This window comes from Ictalurus punctatus, chromosome 5, assembly GCF_001660625.3.
Source record: "Ictalurus punctatus breed USDA103 chromosome 5, Coco_2.0, whole genome shotgun sequence".
Taxonomy (NCBI): domain Eukaryota; kingdom Metazoa; phylum Chordata; class Actinopteri; order Siluriformes; family Ictaluridae; genus Ictalurus; species Ictalurus punctatus.
Genome location: NC_030420.2, coordinates 20998163 through 21018484, shown reverse-complemented (window position 1 = coordinate 21018484; position 20322 = coordinate 20998163). Strand labels below are relative to the sequence as shown.

The 20322-nt window shown below is 39.9% G+C and overlaps 1 protein-coding gene across 5 annotated transcripts in view; it reads left to right on the top strand.

The window, feature by feature from the left end:
• magixa (MAGI family member, X-linked a) overlaps window positions 1-20322 on the top strand; it is an 84429-nt gene that overhangs the window by 53291 nt on the left and 10816 nt on the right. For all 5 annotated transcript variants that reach the window (XM_047155597.2, XM_017468499.3, XM_017468500.3 and 2 more), the window contains 3 exons: window positions 2322-2723; window positions 17489-17689; window positions 19856-19932. In XM_047155597.2, coding sequence (XP_047011553.2) covers window positions 2322-2723; window positions 17489-17689; window positions 19856-19932 — 680 coding nt within the window. The remainder of the gene's footprint in view (window positions 1-2321; window positions 2724-17488; window positions 17690-19855; window positions 19933-20322) is intronic.

Below are 20322 nucleotides of genomic sequence, written 5' to 3'. Positions count from 1 at the left end.
CAGAACTTCACAGGTTGCCACTGGAATCCTCTACCACTCCTCCATGACGACATCACTGAGCTGGTGGATGTTGGAGACCTTGTGCTCCTCCACCTTCCATTTGAGGATGCCCCACAGATGCTCAATAGGGTTTAGGTCTGGAGACATGCTTGGCCAGTCCATCACCTTCACCCTCAGCTTCTTTAGCAAGGCAGTGGTTGTCTTGGGGGTGTGTATGGGGTCATTATCATGCTTGAATACTGCCCTGCGGCCCAGTCTCCGAAGGGAGGGGATCATGCTCTGCTTCAGTATGTCACAGTACATGTTGGCATTCATGGTTCTCTCAATGAACTGTAGCTCCCCAGTACCGGCAGCACTCATGCAGCCCCAGACCATGACACTCCCACCACCATGCTTGACTGTAGTCAAGACACATTTGTCTTTGTACTCCTCACCTGCTTGCCGCCACACACGCCTGACACCATCTGAACCAAATAAGTTTATCTTGGTCTCATCAGACCACAGGACATGGTTCCAGTAATCCATGTCCTTAGTCTGCTTGTCTTCAGCAAACAGTTTGCAGGCTTTCTTGTGCATCATCTTTAGAAGAGGCTTCCTTCTGGGACGACAGCCATGCAGACCAATTTGATGCAGTGTGCGGCGTATGGTCTGAGCACTGACAGGCTGACCCCCCACCCCTTCAACCTCTGCAGCAATGCTGGCAGCACTCATACATCTGTTTCCCAAAGACAACCTCTGGATATGACGCTGAGCATGTGCACTCGACTTCTTTGGTCGACCATGGCGAGGCCTGTTCTGAGTGGAACCTGTCCTGTTAAACCGCTGTATGGTCTTGGCCACCGTGCTACAGCTCAGTGTCAGGGTCTTGGCAATCTTCTTATATCCTAGCCCATCTTTATGTAGAGCAACAATTCTTTTTTACAGATCCTCAAAGAGTTCTTTGCCATGAGGTGCCATGTTGAACTTCCAGTGACCAGTATGAGGGAGTGTGAGAGCAATGACACCAAACACATCTGCTCCCCATTCACACCTGAGACCTTTGTAACACTAACAAGTCACATGACACCGCGGAGGGAAAATAGCTAATTGGGCCCACCCCACTTAGGGGTGTACTCACTTTTGTGAGATACTGTATAGTGTGTAATGGAGATGTGTTAAACTGCTACACCTAACAATACACAGAACGCCTTGAAGTGGGACAAGAGCAAAAGTAGGGGACTATGAGAGAAGTTACCTTTGTAATAAGAGCACAAATTTAATGTTCTTACTGAAATAGTGTGCATGATGTTAAATAACTATTGTATGCACTATTGTGGTATTTTTTTTATATTCTATATGGCTAAACCTTTGTGGGCACCTGACTGTCGCACCCATATGTGCTTTTTGATCATCCCAGTCCAGATTTAGTCCCCCATTGCTGTTATAATAACCTCCATTCTTCTGAGAAGGCTTTCCTCTTGTCTTTTGAGCGCTGCTGTGGGGATTTGTTCATTCAGCCACAAGAGCATTAGTGAGGTCAAGCACTGATGTTGGGTGAGGAGGCCTGGGGTGAAGTCAGCGTTCCAGTTCATCCCAAAGGTGTTGAGTGGGGTTGAGGTCAGGGATCTGTGCAGGCTGCAGGCTGAGTTCTTCCGTGACAACCTTGGCAGTGTCATGCTGGAACAGGTTTGGGCCGCTTAGTTCCAGTAAGGGAAATTGTAATGTTACAGTATACTAAGACATCTTATACAGTTATGTGCTTTCAACTATGTGGTAACAATTTGGGGAAGAACCACATACAGTGTAGGTGTGATGGCCAGGTGACCGCATACTTTTGGCCATATATTGTATATATGACTAGAATTGTTTTGTGCATTTTGAGTATCAGGATTATATCCAGATAGAGATTATTCACATAAAAATGCAGGTATGAATCTGCCTGAAATCCATTCAAATCTGATTTCAGTCTTATTGCTCAAACCTCTTCAGAAGTTATGCGTTTTATCTGGATATTAACATGCATTCATCTCTCACCAAACTACATCTGACAAACAAAAATTAAAAACGAAATGCTAAACCTCATTCAAAAAAAAAAAAAAAAACACTACCACCACAGGACCACCACAGGTGGTCAAATGCAATGAGCTGATGCATTATGCATTTGAATACTGATGTAAATACATGTTGAAATCATGTCCTGATACAATCCAGATACATAATTCAAATGACCATAAGTAAACAGATTAAATATCTAGGTAGATGCAGGCACTATTTTAACAAAATTTACTTTTGCGTACATATTGCTAAATAGCATCAATGTTCTCATCTATACTCCTCTATAGGAAACGTCCCTTCTCCTGTCACCCCAAACTCGTACAACAGCGTTCCCCCACCCCAGGGCCCTCCAGATTTGATGTCCCCTTCATCAGATGGCCCCACAACTAGCCAAAGCACCCTATCCCCCCAGTCGCCCTCCAACGAGCTCCCTCCTTTGGTCCAGAGCACCAGCTTTCTGGACTCTGTGCCTGTTACACTGACCATGGAGCCACGGGACTGGATGGGGGTTGAGGACGTGGCCGTGCAGGGTCCTCGTCTGCCTTCCTCTAATGCCCTTGGAGCTGTGTCCAAAACCCAGCCCGAGGGTAGAGGAGCAGTGCCTAGCAAATCTTTGGAGGTGGAGCTGAGGAGAAGGCCTGGAGAGGGTTTTGGCTTTGTCATCGCCACACAGGACATGACGAATGGCTGTGAGTACTGGCGGCTTTTATTACTGACTCAGATTCAGTTCCAGCTTCAGGGGTTATGTTTCCATTTTATAATGCTGTCTGGGAGTTAATGTGGCAGTATAACAGTAATTTGTGCAGAATACAAAACCTATGGCATAAAAAGGCAGTACAAGTATAAGAGTTTACATATAGAGAAAATGTGTTTTTTCAACTTCATTGTGTTTTTGAACTTCATTGTATTTCAAAAGTATCAGTTTCTTTGTTTTTGCTTTTATTTATTTATTTATTTATTTATTTTTAAGGGGGGAAAAAAATAGTAATGACCATATTGACCAATATCACTATTTTCATTTCAGTGCATCATGCATGAATTGGTTTTGACTAGAAATCGAAATGATATCAAAAGACTGATTATGTCTTCATCAGTGCTACAGTATGGGTTGTGGAAGTTCCTTCGACACATTTCAACAAAGTTTCTGCTTATAGTCCTGCTGGTGCTAAAATTCATCATTTTGCTTTATTTGAATAAGATCAACATGCATTCGTTTCATATCGTTTGTTCGAGTTTAAACTTTATTCTCTAAATCTTTTACCAGAACTCCAAATAGAAACCACGGAGGAATTTGCTGGATAGATTAGACTGACATACTTTGTATCGAAACTAAGGCCAGCTGCTGAAAAAAGCCTGTTTGCCTTCTTACTGCAGTGAATTTCTACCAGGTTTAGTGCAGAGGAGCAACGAGTAACACCCTAATCCTACTTTATTTCACTCGCTCAGTAGAGGAGAGACCAGCAAGCAAATAAACAGTAAATCCATTACAAATTCTTTTATATATATATATATATATATATATATATAATTTTTTTTAAACCGGATTGTGCAAAACTTGTGACTGCTATGAGTCACAGAAAAGTGCTAATCGTGTTTCATTCTGAGTTTAAGCTTATGTATGTGAAGTGAGGACCTAGATGAATCCTTGATCTTTTTGCCATGTTGTGCAAGCTAAGGTCATGTTTCGCAATGCTTTAATAAAGTGCACCATCGTAAGGAGGCATAAGCTTATCTCTGGGAGTTTGACATCATCCGATTTGACCTCATTCCTGCAAATGTTTAGTTGTAATGCAAGTTAATTTGGTACTTGGCTCTGTACAGAAAGTTGTGAGTTCAGATCTCACTGCAACTGTACGGCCCTTGGGAGAGGCCTTTAATTCTCACCTGCTTTTATATTTATATATGTTTGTGTGTGTGTGTGTATGTATGTGTGTATGTGTGTATATATATATATATATATATATATATATATATATATATATATATATGTATATATGTATAAATCAATCACTATCCACTTATTTTAGGAATAACTGTACACCTACAACTTTTATGCAGTTATCTAATCAGCCAATCATTTGGCAGCAGCACTATGCATAAACTCATGCAGATACAAGTCAAGAGCTTCAGTTAATGTTCACATCAAACATCAGAAAAGTGTGATCTCGGTCACTTTAACTGTGGCATGGTTGTTGATGCCAGATGGGCTGGTTTGAGTATTTAAGAGTTAAAGAGACATGGCTCCTTTACTGTATCACTCCTATATCCTCACGCATCATGTTACGCAACTTAAAGTGCGCGGCCACATTACCCGTTTCTGCTTTCTGTCCGTCTCAAATTCTCTCCCCTCACAGATACACAGATATGCAAACAGACACTTGACTTCACTGTATCTTTGCTTTTCTCTTTAAGTCGATCTTCCTTGCACATGCCTGTGCAATGTTAAATCTCACTCTCCATTTTAAACCATACACAAGCACATAAATATCCTCAAATATGCCGCTCACTGCTATCTACCTCTGGTCCTCCCACCCCTCCTCTCTCTCTCTCTCTCTCGCGTGCGCGCGCGCTCTCTCACAACCTCCCTCCTCCCCCTCTCTCTCACTCACTCACTCGCTCACTCACTCGGTTTATACACTTTCACCCACTCCCCATCTCTCAGTTTCACTCGAACAGCGCAAGAGTTTGTTCCGTTTCTGTCTCTACTCGAAGAAAAATAGCCGTAGACGTTTCTTTCTGCATTCTCTTTCTAGAACTTCATGTAACTTTAAAGATTGGCGGTTAGCTCTCTTTGGATTTAAACTCTTCGAACATCTCATCAAAACACCATGTTGGAGCGACTCCAGTCTGCCATGAAATCCGTCAAGGACTCTAAACGTAAATACTCCACTAATGTTAATAATTTTCTGACCATGTATTTATAGATGTATTTTTTTTTTTCAGATGGCAAACCTGTTAATATTCTGACAAATCTTTGCTCAGCATTTTCCCGTACTTTCTGCCTTGTTGTGCTGTTTGTTTATCAGTCCCGATTCTGCATGGTGTGTGCACGTGTCGGCATGGGAACATTCAGGATGTGCACACACCATACGGATTCCCCTGCTGTGTGTGTGTGTGTGTGTGTGTGTGTGTACAGAGAGAAAGCATTGTGCCGTATAAGTAGTGAGGCACCGCTGCATTGTGACACTGATCCGTGTCCCTTTGATTTCAGCCCAACTCTAATTGTACAGCTTTGGTGAACCCGAACTGAATACCTGAAATATTTCCAGCTGCCTCTTACAGTCATGAATGGCCTAATTCTTTGCCTCTGCATTAGAGAGGGATTTGAGCTCTTTTATTAAACCACACAGATACAGGAATTTCTCACAAGCAGACTGTCAGCGTTTCACACAATTTAGCATCGATCAGTGAAGACAATTAATTCTATACCATAACCCTTTGGAGTCTAAGAGATTATAGCTTTCCACTAATTTCACTCATTGTTGTTTTTTTTTATATTGCTGTGGAACGGTTTGACCGAACAAACATTTAATCCAAAATACCTCCGTCATGGTTACCTCTTGAACAGGGTTCATGTAGAACTTGGCAGTGTACAAGCTTGTATGTCTTGCGTGTGTTTTGAATGGTAAATCATTGACAGAGTCTTATGACCCATTAGACATTTTAGCAGTCACAATAACTTTTAAATGGTTTGATTTATGATGTTTAAGAATAGTTAACATAGAAAAGACAAATATCTGGGCATGAAAAATCCTTTTCATGTCTTAAATGGCAGTATCTACACATCTTCTGTGTCGTTTCAAGAGCTGGCAGTTAAATGTAATACATGCAAGATAGAAGTTTGAAAAACATATCAAAGTGTGTGCTCATGTGCACGTGATCTCATTTAATGAGAATGTTCCCGAGAACAGTACTGAAGAACATCTTGTTTTGCTGTAGCTGGCATTGTACAAGCAGGGGAGTACTCTGTTCACCATGGCGTGATGTACGGAACAGTCGCTCTATATGTTCAGTGGTTTAAAACGTAATAATCAGATGAGTGTTCACAGGTCAAAGATGTGTAGTATTACTAGAATGTCCTTGTGTTTACATGTGCTGTGCTCTGTACTCAGAAGACGAAAAGTTGCATTTGGTGAAATATTAAACAGATGGTTAAGTTTTCTGCCCCTGTTTCTCCGGGGGGTGAGATGGAGTGATTGAGTGAGATTGAGTGAGATGGAGTGAGTGATTGAATGAGATGGAGTGAGTGATTGAGTGAGGTGGAGTGAGTGATTGAGTGAGGTGGAGTGAATGAGTGAGTGAGTGATTGAGTGATGGAGTGAATGAGTGGTTGAGTGAGATGGAGTGAGTGATTGATGGAGTGAGTGATGGAGTGAGTGAGATGGATTGAGTGAGATGGAGTGAGTGAGAGAGATGGAGTGAGTGAGAGAGATGGAGTGATTGAGTGAGATGGAGTGAGTAATTGAATGAGATGGAGTGAGTGATTGAGTGAGATGGAGTGAATGAGTGGTTGAGTGAGATGGAGTGAGATGGAGTGAGTGATTGATGGAGTGAGTGAGTGAGATGGATTGAGTGAGTGATTGAGTGAGATGGAGTGAATGAGTGGTTGAGTGAGATGGAGTGAGTGAGTGAGTGATATGGAGTGAGTGATTGAGTGGGTGAGATGGAGTGATTGAGTGAGTGATTGAGTGAGTGATTGAGTGAGTGATTGAGTGAGTGATTGAGTGAGTGATTGAGTGAGTGAGATGGAGTGAGTGATTGAGTGAGTGATTGAGTGAGTGAGATGGAATGAGTGAGATGGAGTGAGTGAGATGGAGTGAGATGGAGTGAGATGGAGTGAGTGAGATGGAGTGAGTGAGATGGAGTGAGTGAGATGGAGTGAGTGATTGAGTGAGTGAGATGGAGTGAGTGATTGAGTGAGTGAGATGGAGTGAGTGATTGAGTGAGTGAGATGGAGTGAGTGAGATGGAGTGAGTGAGTGAGATGGAGTGAGTGAGTGAGATGGAGTGAGTGAGTGATTGAGTGAGATGGAGTGAGTGAGTGATTGAGTGAGATGGAGTGAGTGAGAGAGATGGATTGAGTGAGACAGATGGAGTGAATGAGTGGTTGAGTGAGTGAGTGATTGAGATTGAGTGAGTGAGTGAGTGAGTGATTGAGATGGAGTGAGTGAGTGAGTGAGTGATTGAGATGGAGTGAGTGAGTGAGATGGATTGAGTGAGTGCGTGAAAGTGAGATAGTGAGTGAATGAGCTGAGAGAGTGAGATAGTGAGTGAAAGAATGAGAGAGTGAGTGACATGGAGAGCATGCAATAGAGTGAGTAAGAGAGATAGAGTGAGTGCGTGTGATAGTGAGTGAGTGAGATGGAGAGGGTGAGATGGAGAGTAAGTCGGTGAGAAAGATTGAGTGAGTGAGTGAGATAGAGAGAGTGTGAATGAGTGGGATGGAGTGAGTGAGTTAGAGAGAGTAAGTGAGATGGAATGAGTGAGTGTGATGGAGTGAGTGAGTAAGTGAGTGAGAAAGAATGAGATTTAAATTTTTTTTTTTTTTAAATATATATATATATTTCACAGCCGTCAATAAAATATGTATGTGGGTGAAAATGTCTGATCTCAGTACTGCTCCAGGCTAAATCAATGGGGGAAAATTGAGAAATGTGGGGACAAATGATGTGACCCACTAAAATCCAACCGACCTGGACCTGGAGGTATCGGCGAGACAACTTGCCTGTCCGTTATGTAGCCTGGCAATTCAGCCAGTTATTACTCTTGTTCTAGCATTCAGGCATCCTAGCCCAGTAAGTGTGTTCCAGGGGTTTGGCCTTGGAAGGAACACTGAATGTTCTCATATTCTGAATTTCAAGATTAACTTCAAGAATAACGAAAGCACTGACTACACCTTGAAACACAATACACATACAGTGCCGTCTACTAATATTAGCACCCTTGGTAAATATGAACAAAGACGGCTGTGAAAATGTATATTTATTGTTCAACCTTTTGATATTTTGTTCAACACATTCACAAAAATACTCTGCTCATAGTTACCAAGGGTGCCAATATTAGTGGAGGACAATGTACATAAACACAGACATGGAAGACCATCCTGTGTGACAGTTTATTGCCATTTGGTTCTGTCGTAGCTCATTACAATCTGAGCATTTGACCATGTGACCACCTGACCTGCATAACACATACATGATTTCAGAACAGATGATGAACTTATGGGGGTAAAATACTGACTGGTCTGGTGTAATGCAACTCAAACAGTACAGGTAAACTCGCACTCACAGCTGCAACGTACAGTTTAATACACACTAAAAAACATTCAGTGTAAGTCTCACTTTCCTTGTTTCTTGCTGAAGCAGGGATTCAGGAAGGACTCGTACGTACATGCTGTCACTTACAGGACACAAACACCTGAAGGATGCACTACATCCACATTTCCATGTAGTAAATTAGTTCTAGAGCTGTTCATGTGTATTGCCCTTTTCTGTATTTTGTACCTACATGCCTGCGTGTGTAGGTGTGGACTGCTTTACTCAACATTCCTCATCCATGTTCGACAACAGCATAAATCTTCCTTCTGCTTTAAACTCCACCATGCGGAAACTGTTCTTCACCATTGCACAACTTGTCTCCACCACACACTGTCTCAAACTGATAACTCTGGAACGTTGTAGCACGTGTAAAGCCACACGCTTTCACATGGATAGTTAGCTGTCAGCTCAGGGAAAACCTAGCCAAGAAATAAAATCCTAGGCACTTTCAGGCATATAAACAGTTTGAATGCAAGACACTGCATCTCTGTGGTCAGTTCATGTGAGGAAATGCCATGGGAAAACATCAGAACTGTGTTGCTGAGGAGCTTTGAAGTTTCACCCCATTGTTTCTCATGTCTGCAGGAGTTTCTGATTGTTTAGTTTTGCTGATATTTTAGGACTTTGCAAGTGTTTGATCTGGAACATGCAGGTGTGTTTATTAGAAGATCCGTCTACTTAAAAGATCATAGTGTTTATGAATGGTTTTTGTCATTATGAATTTTTTTTGGTAAGCTGGTTTTGTTGTAAAATAAAGAAGATTTGGCATATTGCCTATACAAAGCCTTTAGGGTAAAAGGGGTTTCTGTAGATTGCACCACCCATCTTGTAAAAAAAAAAAAATCTGAAACACAACTCCACATATGTACAAAACACCTTCCATTTTATACCATAGCAAGGTCTCTGACCTAAATCTCAGACTTGTATCTGTAATACCTCTGTAGATGCCGTTTGGGGTAAAGGGGGCAGTGCTTTATAAAGCTGTGCAGCTCGGTACAAGCTGGGGCAGGGCCAATTTTAGACAACGGGTTCTTTTCTGTACTCTAATTATTGCCTCCTCAACTCTTCCATTCTACATCCTGTCGTACTTATGTGTCCCGTATATTATGTTAAGATATGGTGGAAACTACAGCGCTCTGAAAAGGTATTCTGATTCCTTCTGTCTTTGTGCATATCTCATACTAAATAGTTTTAGAAAAGAAACGAATCACAACATAAAACAAAAGTAACCTGAGTAAACATACAACACAATTTTTATTACATTTTTTTATTGATGCAAAAAAAAAAGTTATCCAACACTTATCACCCATGTGAAAAGCTATTTACGTCTTTAAAATCTGGTTGCGCCACCTTTAGCAGCAATAACTGCAACAAAACACTTCCGATAACTGGAGATAAGACTTTCATTTACTTCTAGGACTAGGATTTACTCCTATGATTTGGATCATTGTCTTGCTGCATAATCCATTTGCGCTTGAGTTTCAACTTACAGACTGAAGACCGGACATTCTCCTTTAGGATTTTCTGGTAGAGAGCAGAATTAATGTTTTTCTCAATTAGTGCAAGTTGCCCAGGCCCTGAAGCAGCAAAGCATCCCCACACCATCACACTTCCACCACCATGCTTGACCGTAGGTATGACGTTGTTCTTGTGGAATTCTGCGTTTGGTTTACGCCAGATGTAACGGGACCCCGAAGGTATGAGGATCATCAAGGTGTGTGTTGGCAAAATTCAGACGAGTCTTAATGGTCTTCTGGGTTAGCAATGCTTTTCACCTTGCCACTCTTCCATGGATGCCATTTTTGCCCAGTGTCTTTCTGATAGTGGAGTCATGAACAGGTACCTTTATTGATACAACAGAGGCCTGTAGGCCCTTTGATGTTGTCCTTGGCTCTTTTGAATTCCTGGATGAGTAGTTGCTGTGTTCTTGGAGGAATATTGGAAGGTCGGCCACTTCAGGGAAGGTTCACTACTGTGCCGAGTTTTTCCATTTGGAGACAATGGCTCTCACTGTGATTCTTTGGAGTCCCAGAGCCTTTAAAATAGCTTTGTAAACCTTCGTAGACTGATTTATTTCAATCACCTTCATCATTTCTGGTATTTCGTTCATTTTTAGCATTGTGTTCTTAACTTCAGGCTGTTGAAAAAGTTCTATTTAAGTGTTGATTTGATTGAACAGGGTTTGCAATAATCAGGCCTGATTGCCTCTAGTCCAGCTGAACCCCATTATGAATGCAGTTTCATAGATTTGTGTATTATTAACTATGTGGACAAATTCATTTTCACACAGGCCCAGTTGTTATGGGATAACTTTTTTGCTTTAATAAATAACATCATCATTTAAAAACTGTATTTGTGTTTACTCAGGTTGCATTTGTTTCATCTTGGATTTTGTTTTAATTTCTGAAACAATTAATATGAGATATACACAAAAACAGAAGAAATCAAATCCTTTTCACAGCACTGTATTTTTAAGTATTATAAAGCTGGATAACTGCTAAGCTTCCTTTAGTTTACTATTGAGTAAACTAGCTGCTATTATAACAAGGGGAAGTCCTATGGTTATCTTGGGTGCATAGTGAAATAGCTAGCAAGCTATCGCCATTTCACTCAGCTCTTAAACAACAAACAAACAAAAAAAACTCTGAAAAATAAAGCACTAAATAAAGTATTAGGTTATGTAGGTATTGCTACACAAACAGATTTCTGAACCCTAGAATGGGATGTGTTCCTCAAGAGTCTTTTTAAAAAAAAAAAATTATGTCAGGTGGACCACCACAGTCACGTCCAACAAATTGTGCCTTTGACATTACACGATCATTGAAGATCACTCTGTTATTTTAAAAATGTAGAAAAAGACCATTTCAATATTTTTATTTTAATATACATTTTTGACTAAGTTTGTTCCTTCATTAACTGAATTGTTAATGAAGGAACAACTGTACAACCCATTCAGAGTTTGAAGTATACTTTATCGTCCGCAAAACTAAGTGTATTCTGGACATGTGCTGCATAGACATATAATAGATACACAGTAGTAATAATAAAAATAAATAAAAACCTATTATCAAGATAAACATTTATGAAACATTTGCACAGATACAGATGCGAAGGAATTCTTGTGTCTGTTTAATTTGCATATCGAGACTCTGTATCTTCTACCAGAGGGAAGTAGTTCATACTGTGGATACAAGAAGTGAGTTTGATCACCTAAAATCTTCTGCACCTGATTAAGAATGCATTTCTCGTAGAAATCTTGAGGTTTTTTGGATTTTTTTTTTAGTGGTACTGTACAAGCCCTTAATGAATAATGAAATTAACATAGGTATTTAACATGAATAATATATGGATATTCTCAATAATGGACAGTGTGATGAATAATGTAGATTTTGGTCTACCCTGATAACTGTCAGCATGTAGAGAGAAGCAGGCCGCTTTCTTAACTGAGCAAGCACTTGTTCTCCAACACAGTACATACATACACACTGGTTGTCATGAAAAGCCTCTGATTGACTATACATACATTAATACACTGTATCTTGTCTTGGCATTAACAAATTAGATGTAGCTTGTCTTTCAGCTGGAGTACGTAAGGACAATATTTCAGACTACCATATTTTAGTTAACGAAATGATCACCATCTGGCTGTTTTATCAGGTTGCAAATATGAGCTATGGAATGTAGTAAAGACAGATGGCTTTTTATACATGGAATCTTTTACATAGTGTCCAGTACTAGCATGCAAGTGCTTACGTTTAATGATGTTCATTTTATTACTTCCCAAAATAGATGGTTAAATTTGATGAGACCAATTTTTTTGTTGCTAACATAGTGCTCTTTCACTATAATAAAGTAATGCCCCATCTGCTCTTGTATTTTTAATTTGGGGATCTTGAGAGAGAGAGATGTGTTTCTTCTGTGAGGTTTAGAGTATGAAATATGTCTTTCTTTTATCTCATAAACTTTATTGACCGTATGGATTTCTGTGGAGCATAATCTTGCATAGTTTGATTAGCTGTGCTACATGAATGTTTGAGAATGTTTTGATATACAGTAGCTTGCTGTAAGCAATTGGTTACATTATAGCATTCTCAAGTTTTGAAATTTGTGGGCCATTCTCACAATCTGTTGCAGATGATGGGACAATCAGGGCAAAGTAAATCTACACATGAGCCTTTACTGTTAGAATCGGAGGCCTGGGCATTGTTCAAATCTAGGGCCCAATTGATATATCTGTTATGCAATAAAATTAACATTCTAAAAGTCTATCAGTAGCTTATCAACGAAAATCACACTGTGAAAGCAATTATATTGTCTCTGCAAACTATATGGGTTTAGTGATGTGATACTACGTATTTATGTCTGCTGAAAAGCCACATATCACATAAACCATTATTTATTAATATTACCTTTTGCAAATAGCAGACCGTTAAAGTTTTTCTAATTAAGTCATTAATGTTACTCCACACATTATATTGGTTAAAGCATATGGATTGAGCCGCCAGTGTACGTAAGAACATGTTGCATCTAAACATTGTGTGAATAAACTTCGAGCATGCCAACTCTGTGTGAATCACATGGACTGCTCATCAACTTACAGTGTATTAAAATAGACATTTTTACGGAGTTATTGTAATGTGTTTGTATAGTGATCAAACCCTAATTTAAACATACAATTAAGGAAATTGCTGTAATATTTACTCCTATTTTAGTCCCATGTACTGACCACTGACATGTTAAAGACGTCTGTTTGTGCAAAAATGTACCAAACTTAATTGCAGATAAAACGTCTATCTGCAAAATTTAGATCAGAACAAATCAATTAATCAATCAGTCCTGCAACTGGGACTTAGAACTTTGCAGCTTTGTGCTTGTGGTTACCAAAGAGTAATTTTTACTATCAAAGAGTGTTGCTGGTTCTGGAGGTATGAGCCCAGGTTAGCAGGTAAGCACAAAGATTGGTGGGGGCATAGCTCTTGATTGGAGGGCATTGGGCAGGAGCAGGGCTATCTAACAGCACTGGATGCACTTAAAGATTACATTGTGGATGTGTATGGGATTAAATTTCTTCCGAGCGTATTGAATGTAACTTTTCAAGAAATGAACAAAAATATACAACGAGATAGAAGAAAAGCAGTCTGAAATGGAAATCAGCGGCAAAAAATGTAACATGGTCTTCAAATAAAGAGCATTCTTTGTTAATAATTTTCTAAGCTTCATTTGTGCTAATCATGGTTTATGAAGGCGCTGCCAGAGTTTTCGTTTACGCTCCGCATGTTTGCGTTCGCCACTCTGGCACAAACCTCTTGTGTGGGTGGGGCTTAACAGTGATTTATTCTCATTGGCTAGTGAGATTTGGATTGACAGCTCCCACACCCGGAAGTAGAGACTTCTGGATGTGGTTCTCTGTACAGTTATAGTGTTTGTACTTTGTAGTGGAAATGACTTACTTAGTCAGTATATTAGTTTGTAATTAAAATTTGAGGTTTGGGTAATCTCATACGACTTTAAAAAAAAAAAAAAATTTATTGAGCTCTCAGGAGAAGCACAGAGCGCCAGCGGTGTCATCATCAACCTCATCATCCTCCTCTTTACACTCGAGTTGTAGACCCAAATCTCACTAAACAATGAGAGTAAATTGCTGTTAATCCCGCCCACACTAGAGGTTCATGCCAGAATGGCGAACATAAATTTAGGGAGCGTAAACGAAAACTCTGGCAGCGCATAAACATGATTGGCAAAAACGAAGCTTGGAGAACTGTAAACAAAGAATGGTGTTTATTTGAAAACTATGTTCAATTTTGCCACTAATCTCAATGTTTTCCATTTCAGAGTCTTTTTCTTCTTTCTCAATGTATATTTTTTGTTTGTTTCTTGAAAAGATACGTTCAATACTTTTGGCTCAAATTTAATCCCATACATGTGCCTGGATAGGGAGTGTGGGGAAAATGAAAATCTCATCAATGTATGGAATAAAATATTATTTGTAGGGAGACAAATGTCTCTGAGTACAACATTAAGAAAGGCCTGGAAGACAGAGGGTTTATTGGTATCTTTAGGTTACCGTGTTTTGGTTTAGATGACAATGATCTATGCAGAGACGAAGACGCCCTTCCTGCTTTCGTACGAAGACGGACCCTGCAGATGCAGCAAGGCGATGTATCTTTGCTGCAAAGCCTGAGCAATATAGTGTTCCATGGCCTTGTTTTCTTTGGTAGTTAGAGGGTGGATAGATGCATGATCAGAATGAGAGAGCAGGTCTAAAGGTGCCTGTGGTGGTAGGATGCATACGATCCAAGGATTGTCCTTTCTTGGGTGGTTTCTGGGCTCTGTACAGATCATAAGACTACATACTGTATATTGATTGTTGAAGGACACAGGCAGTTCTCAGAGAGGAGACCACTCTGTGATTCCTTGTTCAGTCCAAGCCAGGGTTCGTCAAGCACAGCATAGTTTTTAGGGTTTAGCATGACCCGTAACATCTTCACCAAGCAGATGAGTGCATCTAGTGACAGATGACAGTCATGGCAATCCAACTTGCACATCAGTCCCTTTTTAGGTCTTAGTTAAACTCAGCGATGAGTAAAGGCTCCTTTTATCTGCTTCCATCTGCTAATATGCAAAACACTAGGGTTTTCACAGCTGCTGATCTTTAACCTTGCTTGAGGTACATGATATCTTCACCTGCTTTTTTGCCATTGGTTGGCTGATATACCATGTTCCAAAACATCTTAAGTAGACAGACTCAAGTGGAGCAATGTATCAGACAAACCAAAGTGCTAGACAATACTCAGAAATGTGAGGAAATAGTGTGAACTAGTCAGGCGATCAGCAAACAGGCATAAACTAAACAAGACTAAATCAGCAGCTTGTTCAAGACAGGCATATAACAAAGGCTTTTCAAATCCTCGCAGACACAGTGCTGGAGCAATGAGAGTCCTGGTTCTTTAAAAGGAGTAGTGTGATTGCAAATAGTTGAGTTCTGTTAGTAATCAGGTGACTTTAAAGCGGGACAGGAGCTTAACTGGAGGTCAGCTTCAATCAAATAATTGCCCTTCACCTTACTGTCAGGAGATTGTGATTTTGAATCAGGGCATGCTTGCTTGTTATTTGGGGTAAATCAGGGCCTAGATGTAAAATGTTAAAAATGGTATTCAGGACATCATTATATACACTGCAGTTTAAAAGTCTGAGCCTACAACCAAGAACTGATTCAATCATTTATCAAAAACTAATCTAAAGTTTCGGTGATTTATTTATTTTTTAATAATTCATTTACAGCTCGTACATGTTGATGATTAACTTGTCAAAATTAGGTTAGCTTTTCTCTTGGGGTGCCGGGACATTTCTTTGTACTGGACTGGAGATTTTTGGATCCTTCAGAATAGCAATCCGTGGTTGTACTTTTTTAATTGAATTTCTGATCTTCAGACTAAATCCAGTTCTTAATAGTAAATATGAGAAAAGTGTGTCTAGTGTTGTTTGCATCTGGGAATGCTTGTGTTTCTGTTTTATTTTCATGCAGCTTCTCACTGGCCGATTGCATTTGTTGGACTGAAACAGGAAAGTGAGAACTGTTTGAACGATACGCTACATTGTGCCAACACCTGTCAGAAACGCTGTATTACGCTATCACACCTTTCACTTGTTCCCTCTCAAAAGGAGGATTGAATTGCTTATTTGGATCAAGTTCTCACCAGCCTCCCTCCCTTGCTGCAGCGGAATCAACTTACAAATAAGACAAACACTTTATAGGACTCAAGACACTACATGCACACCACACATACTGTAACAAATTTCTATCTGAAGAAGTTAAATATCCAGTACTGTGTGTGTGAAATGTGTTGTGATTCAGTTGCCATGAGCTCAAGCTTCACTTCATGGCATAATCGGACACACAAACAGCCTGCACTCTATTATTAAATCTTTCATCAATTATTAGCAGCACTGTCACTATGTGTGGCCTCTTTGGTGTTTGATGGAACTATTTTGGACCATCCTTGCTTAATATTGATTATGTATGCATGTCCTCAGAGAAGGAAAGAGGGGGGCTGCAATAGATCCTTTAACCCTCATGTTCCATTCTCTGCTTAGCAGTGCATGTCCCACAGAGCCAGGTCAAGAGTGCAAAAGCAAAGATGGAGCGGATGCGACAGGCACTAATGTAATCTTTCTGTTTGATCTTTGTGACTCTTTTTAAAAGATGTTTTATGTTCATATAAAGCTTGATATTAGTCTATTAGCATATTAGCCTCTTTGTGCTGCACTACTAAAAATATAAAATAGGTCATTTTGACCCCAACAGAATATGAGAACAGGTTTGTATTGAATAATTGTATTTTGCTATATAATTACTAGCAGTAATCATGGAGGAAATTAATGTATATCGCATAGTTGCTTAAAGTGCAATAATACATTTACAAATGCAGTACATCTGCATAGCAGCCACATTAAAAAATATATTTTGCTCTATAAAACCCCACAAAATAAGTGTTTCTGTGCATCCAAAATCGTGTACCTACGGTTATTCCTACGGCATTCGATTCACTACCTACTGCTCGACCGTTGATGCACTACATATTGATCGGTATGTGTGTACAATCCGCAATATTGGCATTGTCATGTGACCTACACCTAAAAAAAAAAAAAGAAAAAGAAAAAAAAAAAAGCTGATGCGCTGCCTTCCACCATTTTTTACAGCTCTTACATGCTAGTCCTGTTGGCTTATGGGATAGGGCTGTGTCCAGTGGTTCCATACTGCAGAATCTCGTGGGAAGCAGTAGGTCATCCGAGTGTTTCTCACCTACTGTTTTATGAATACTGAGAATTCAGACATACCCCTCTGGTGTACTGCTTTTCGCCTACTATATATTAGGGTAGTGGGGACATTCAGACACGGCTATTGTCTGATAGTAAAGTTGTAAAGGACTTGTGTTATAATCTTGAACTCCTTTATTTGAAGGGCTTTCAAAATACAGACTGATTTAAACAATAATCCTTTATAAGCATGTTGAAAGTAACATTCCATGGAAGAAAAGGTATACACACTGAGCAGTTTGGCACATTAACACTAATTCAGGATTGTCTCTCTCTCTCTCTCTCGCTCTCTCTCTCTGTCCTCCCTCTGCCTCTCTCCAGCATCGTCGCTGTTCTCTCACAGGTTTGTGACTGTGCGGAGAGGCAGTCCAGCAGCACGCAGCGGTCAGATCCAGCAGGGAGATCATCTGGAGGCAGCGGAGGGCCGCTCTGTGCTCACACTGCCTCACAGAGAGCTGGCACAGATCCTGCGGCGAGCAGGAAATACACTCCGCCTCACGATCATCCCGCGCTCCAACAACAGTATGCCTACCCTTCTTGTTCTGTTCAATACTTATCAGTGCATGATACAGGATCTCCTTTGATTAGCGGTACACTTATAGTTTTAACTTTAGCATCTTATCCTTGTTTGTGGAAATTTCAATTAGATTCATTTTTAAATCACAAAGCGCTACTGTTGGCATGCGTGTACATACGGTCATGTGGGAAAAAAAATACACCCCATGGAAATTGTTGTTATTTTTGACATATTTGGACAAGCAAACATTTGATCCTCTTTGAAACAGTTTCTATTAATAAAGGTGATTATCAAATGACACACAAAATTGAAATTTTGCAGGTATTTCCACAATTTAAATGAACAAAAAAAACCCAGATCAGTCAAAAGGAAAAAGTAAGTACACCCCTACATTTATCACACCTTCATATCCATACAATGAGAATCAGGTGTTGGATTGGGTTCCAGTGATTAGAAGCTGCTTAGGGAGTGCAGGTGGAACCTGTCTTATTTATACCCCTCTCATATCTAGTGTCTGGTGTTCCCTTTATTATTGAGGTGTGTGGTGTCATCATGCCAAGATCTAAAGAGTTCTGTAAGGCCTTCAGAATAGAGGTTATGGATGCCTATGAGTCTGGCAAGGGATTTAAAAAGATCTCCAAATTATTTGAAACACATCATTCCAATGTAAGGAAAATCATCTACAAATGGCACAGATTTAAAACGACTGCCAATGAGTCCAGGACTGGCCGTCCCAGCAAATTCAGCCCAAGAGCAGACCGTCTGATGCAAAAAGAAGTCTCCAAGAAACCCAAAATTTCATCACTGCCAGTAAGTCTTGTAACTGTTGGTGTTAAAGTGCATGCTTCTACAATCAGAAAGAGACTGCACAAATTTGACCTGCATGTGAGGCATGCCAGGAAAAAGCCTTTGCAAGACTGCAGTCTGCCAATGAGCATACAGGCAAAGACCAGGCCTTTTGGAATAATGTGCTCTGAACAGACGAATCAAAGACAGAGTTGTTTGGCCACAGTAACAGCAGACATGTTTGGTGATGACCAAACACAGCTTTTCAGGAGAATCACCTCATACCAACTGTGAAGCACGGTGGTGGAAATGTTATGGTTTGAGGTTGCTTCACTTCCTCAGGGACTGGACAGCTTCCATTCATTGATTCAACTATGAATTCTGCATCATATCAAAGAGTGCTTGAAGATAATGTGAGGCCATCTGTCCAAAAGTCGAAGTTGAACCGAAAGTGGACCTTTCAACAGGATAATGACTTTAAGCACACTAGCAAATCCACCAAGGAATGGCTCAAAAAGAAGAGATGGAAGGTTATGAAATGGCCTAGTCAAAGCCTGGATTTGAATCCCATTGAAATGTTGTGGGGGGATTTGAAATGGGCTGTACATGCAAGAAAACCTTCAAACATCTTACAGCTGAAAGGATATTGTATGGAAGAGTGGTCAAAAATTCCAGCGAGCCTGGTGGAAATTTATGAAAAACGCCTACAAGAATTTATTTCTGCTAATGGGGGCAATACTAGCTTCTGAATCCAAGGGTGTACTTACATTTTTCCAGAGAAGAATCTCACATCTATTGCTTTTTTTTGCAAATTTTCTTTATGGTTTTGTTCAAGTATATCAACTTTATTAACTGGCACTGTTTCAAAGATGATCAAATGTTTGCTTGTCCAAATATGTAGAAGAAAAAAAAAAAAAGACAACAGTTTCCATGGGGTGTACTTATTTTTTCACATGTCTGTAAATGCAAAGAATGTGACAAGTACTAGAATCACCTTTCTGTTCTATACTTTCAGGTAACAATGACCAAATCTGTGAAACATTTATTTGATTTTAAACAATACAATCTTGTCCATTAGGGAAATTGAGCTAAGTATATGATGCTTTGTGTCGAATAAATGTGTATTGCTCCAACTTCAAAATGGGTCATCTTGTCCCAAAAAGAACAGAAGATAAACAGTAAACGCAAGTAATGTTTGGCAGTGGCAAGGTTTGCTGTGTTGCATCTAATTTTTGTACTTCCGATTAGATTGTTTATAAATTCCGTGTCTCAGGGCAGCTGTTTGTAGACCAGCGTGTCCTCCAGAGGGCACCAGTGCATCATTTGTTAATTTTTTTTTTCTTTTCATGACATTTTTTTTTTTTTTTCCTCTCTCTCTCTTTTAGATTCCTCCAACCTGACAGACTACACAGACTTTGATGTAGATAACAAGTTAAGAAAAGGGCACATAGCCAAACAAAAGGTGACTTTCTTATGTCTTATGTTTCTTATGGCTTGGAAACCATGATATCATAAATATATGATTATTATCATAAATATATTATTATAGCAGCGAATGTCATTTCAGTTGGCGAGGTACCTAGCAACCGATATTTCTCAGAGACCAGAGGAGACAAAGACAAATGACATTTTTTAGATTTCAAACATAACACATATTGGCTTAGAGGCTATATATTACAATGGGTGTGGATTAATTAACAAGGGGCCTTCCTTTTAGAACAGGCAGATGTCATGTCAGTGCAGTCAACTACACCTCCCATCACCCCTAGTAATTTACATGACATGCTCACATGCCTCACTGATTACTCACACCTGTTTTGTTTCATTAATTAGCAGCACTGCTCTGGTTGCT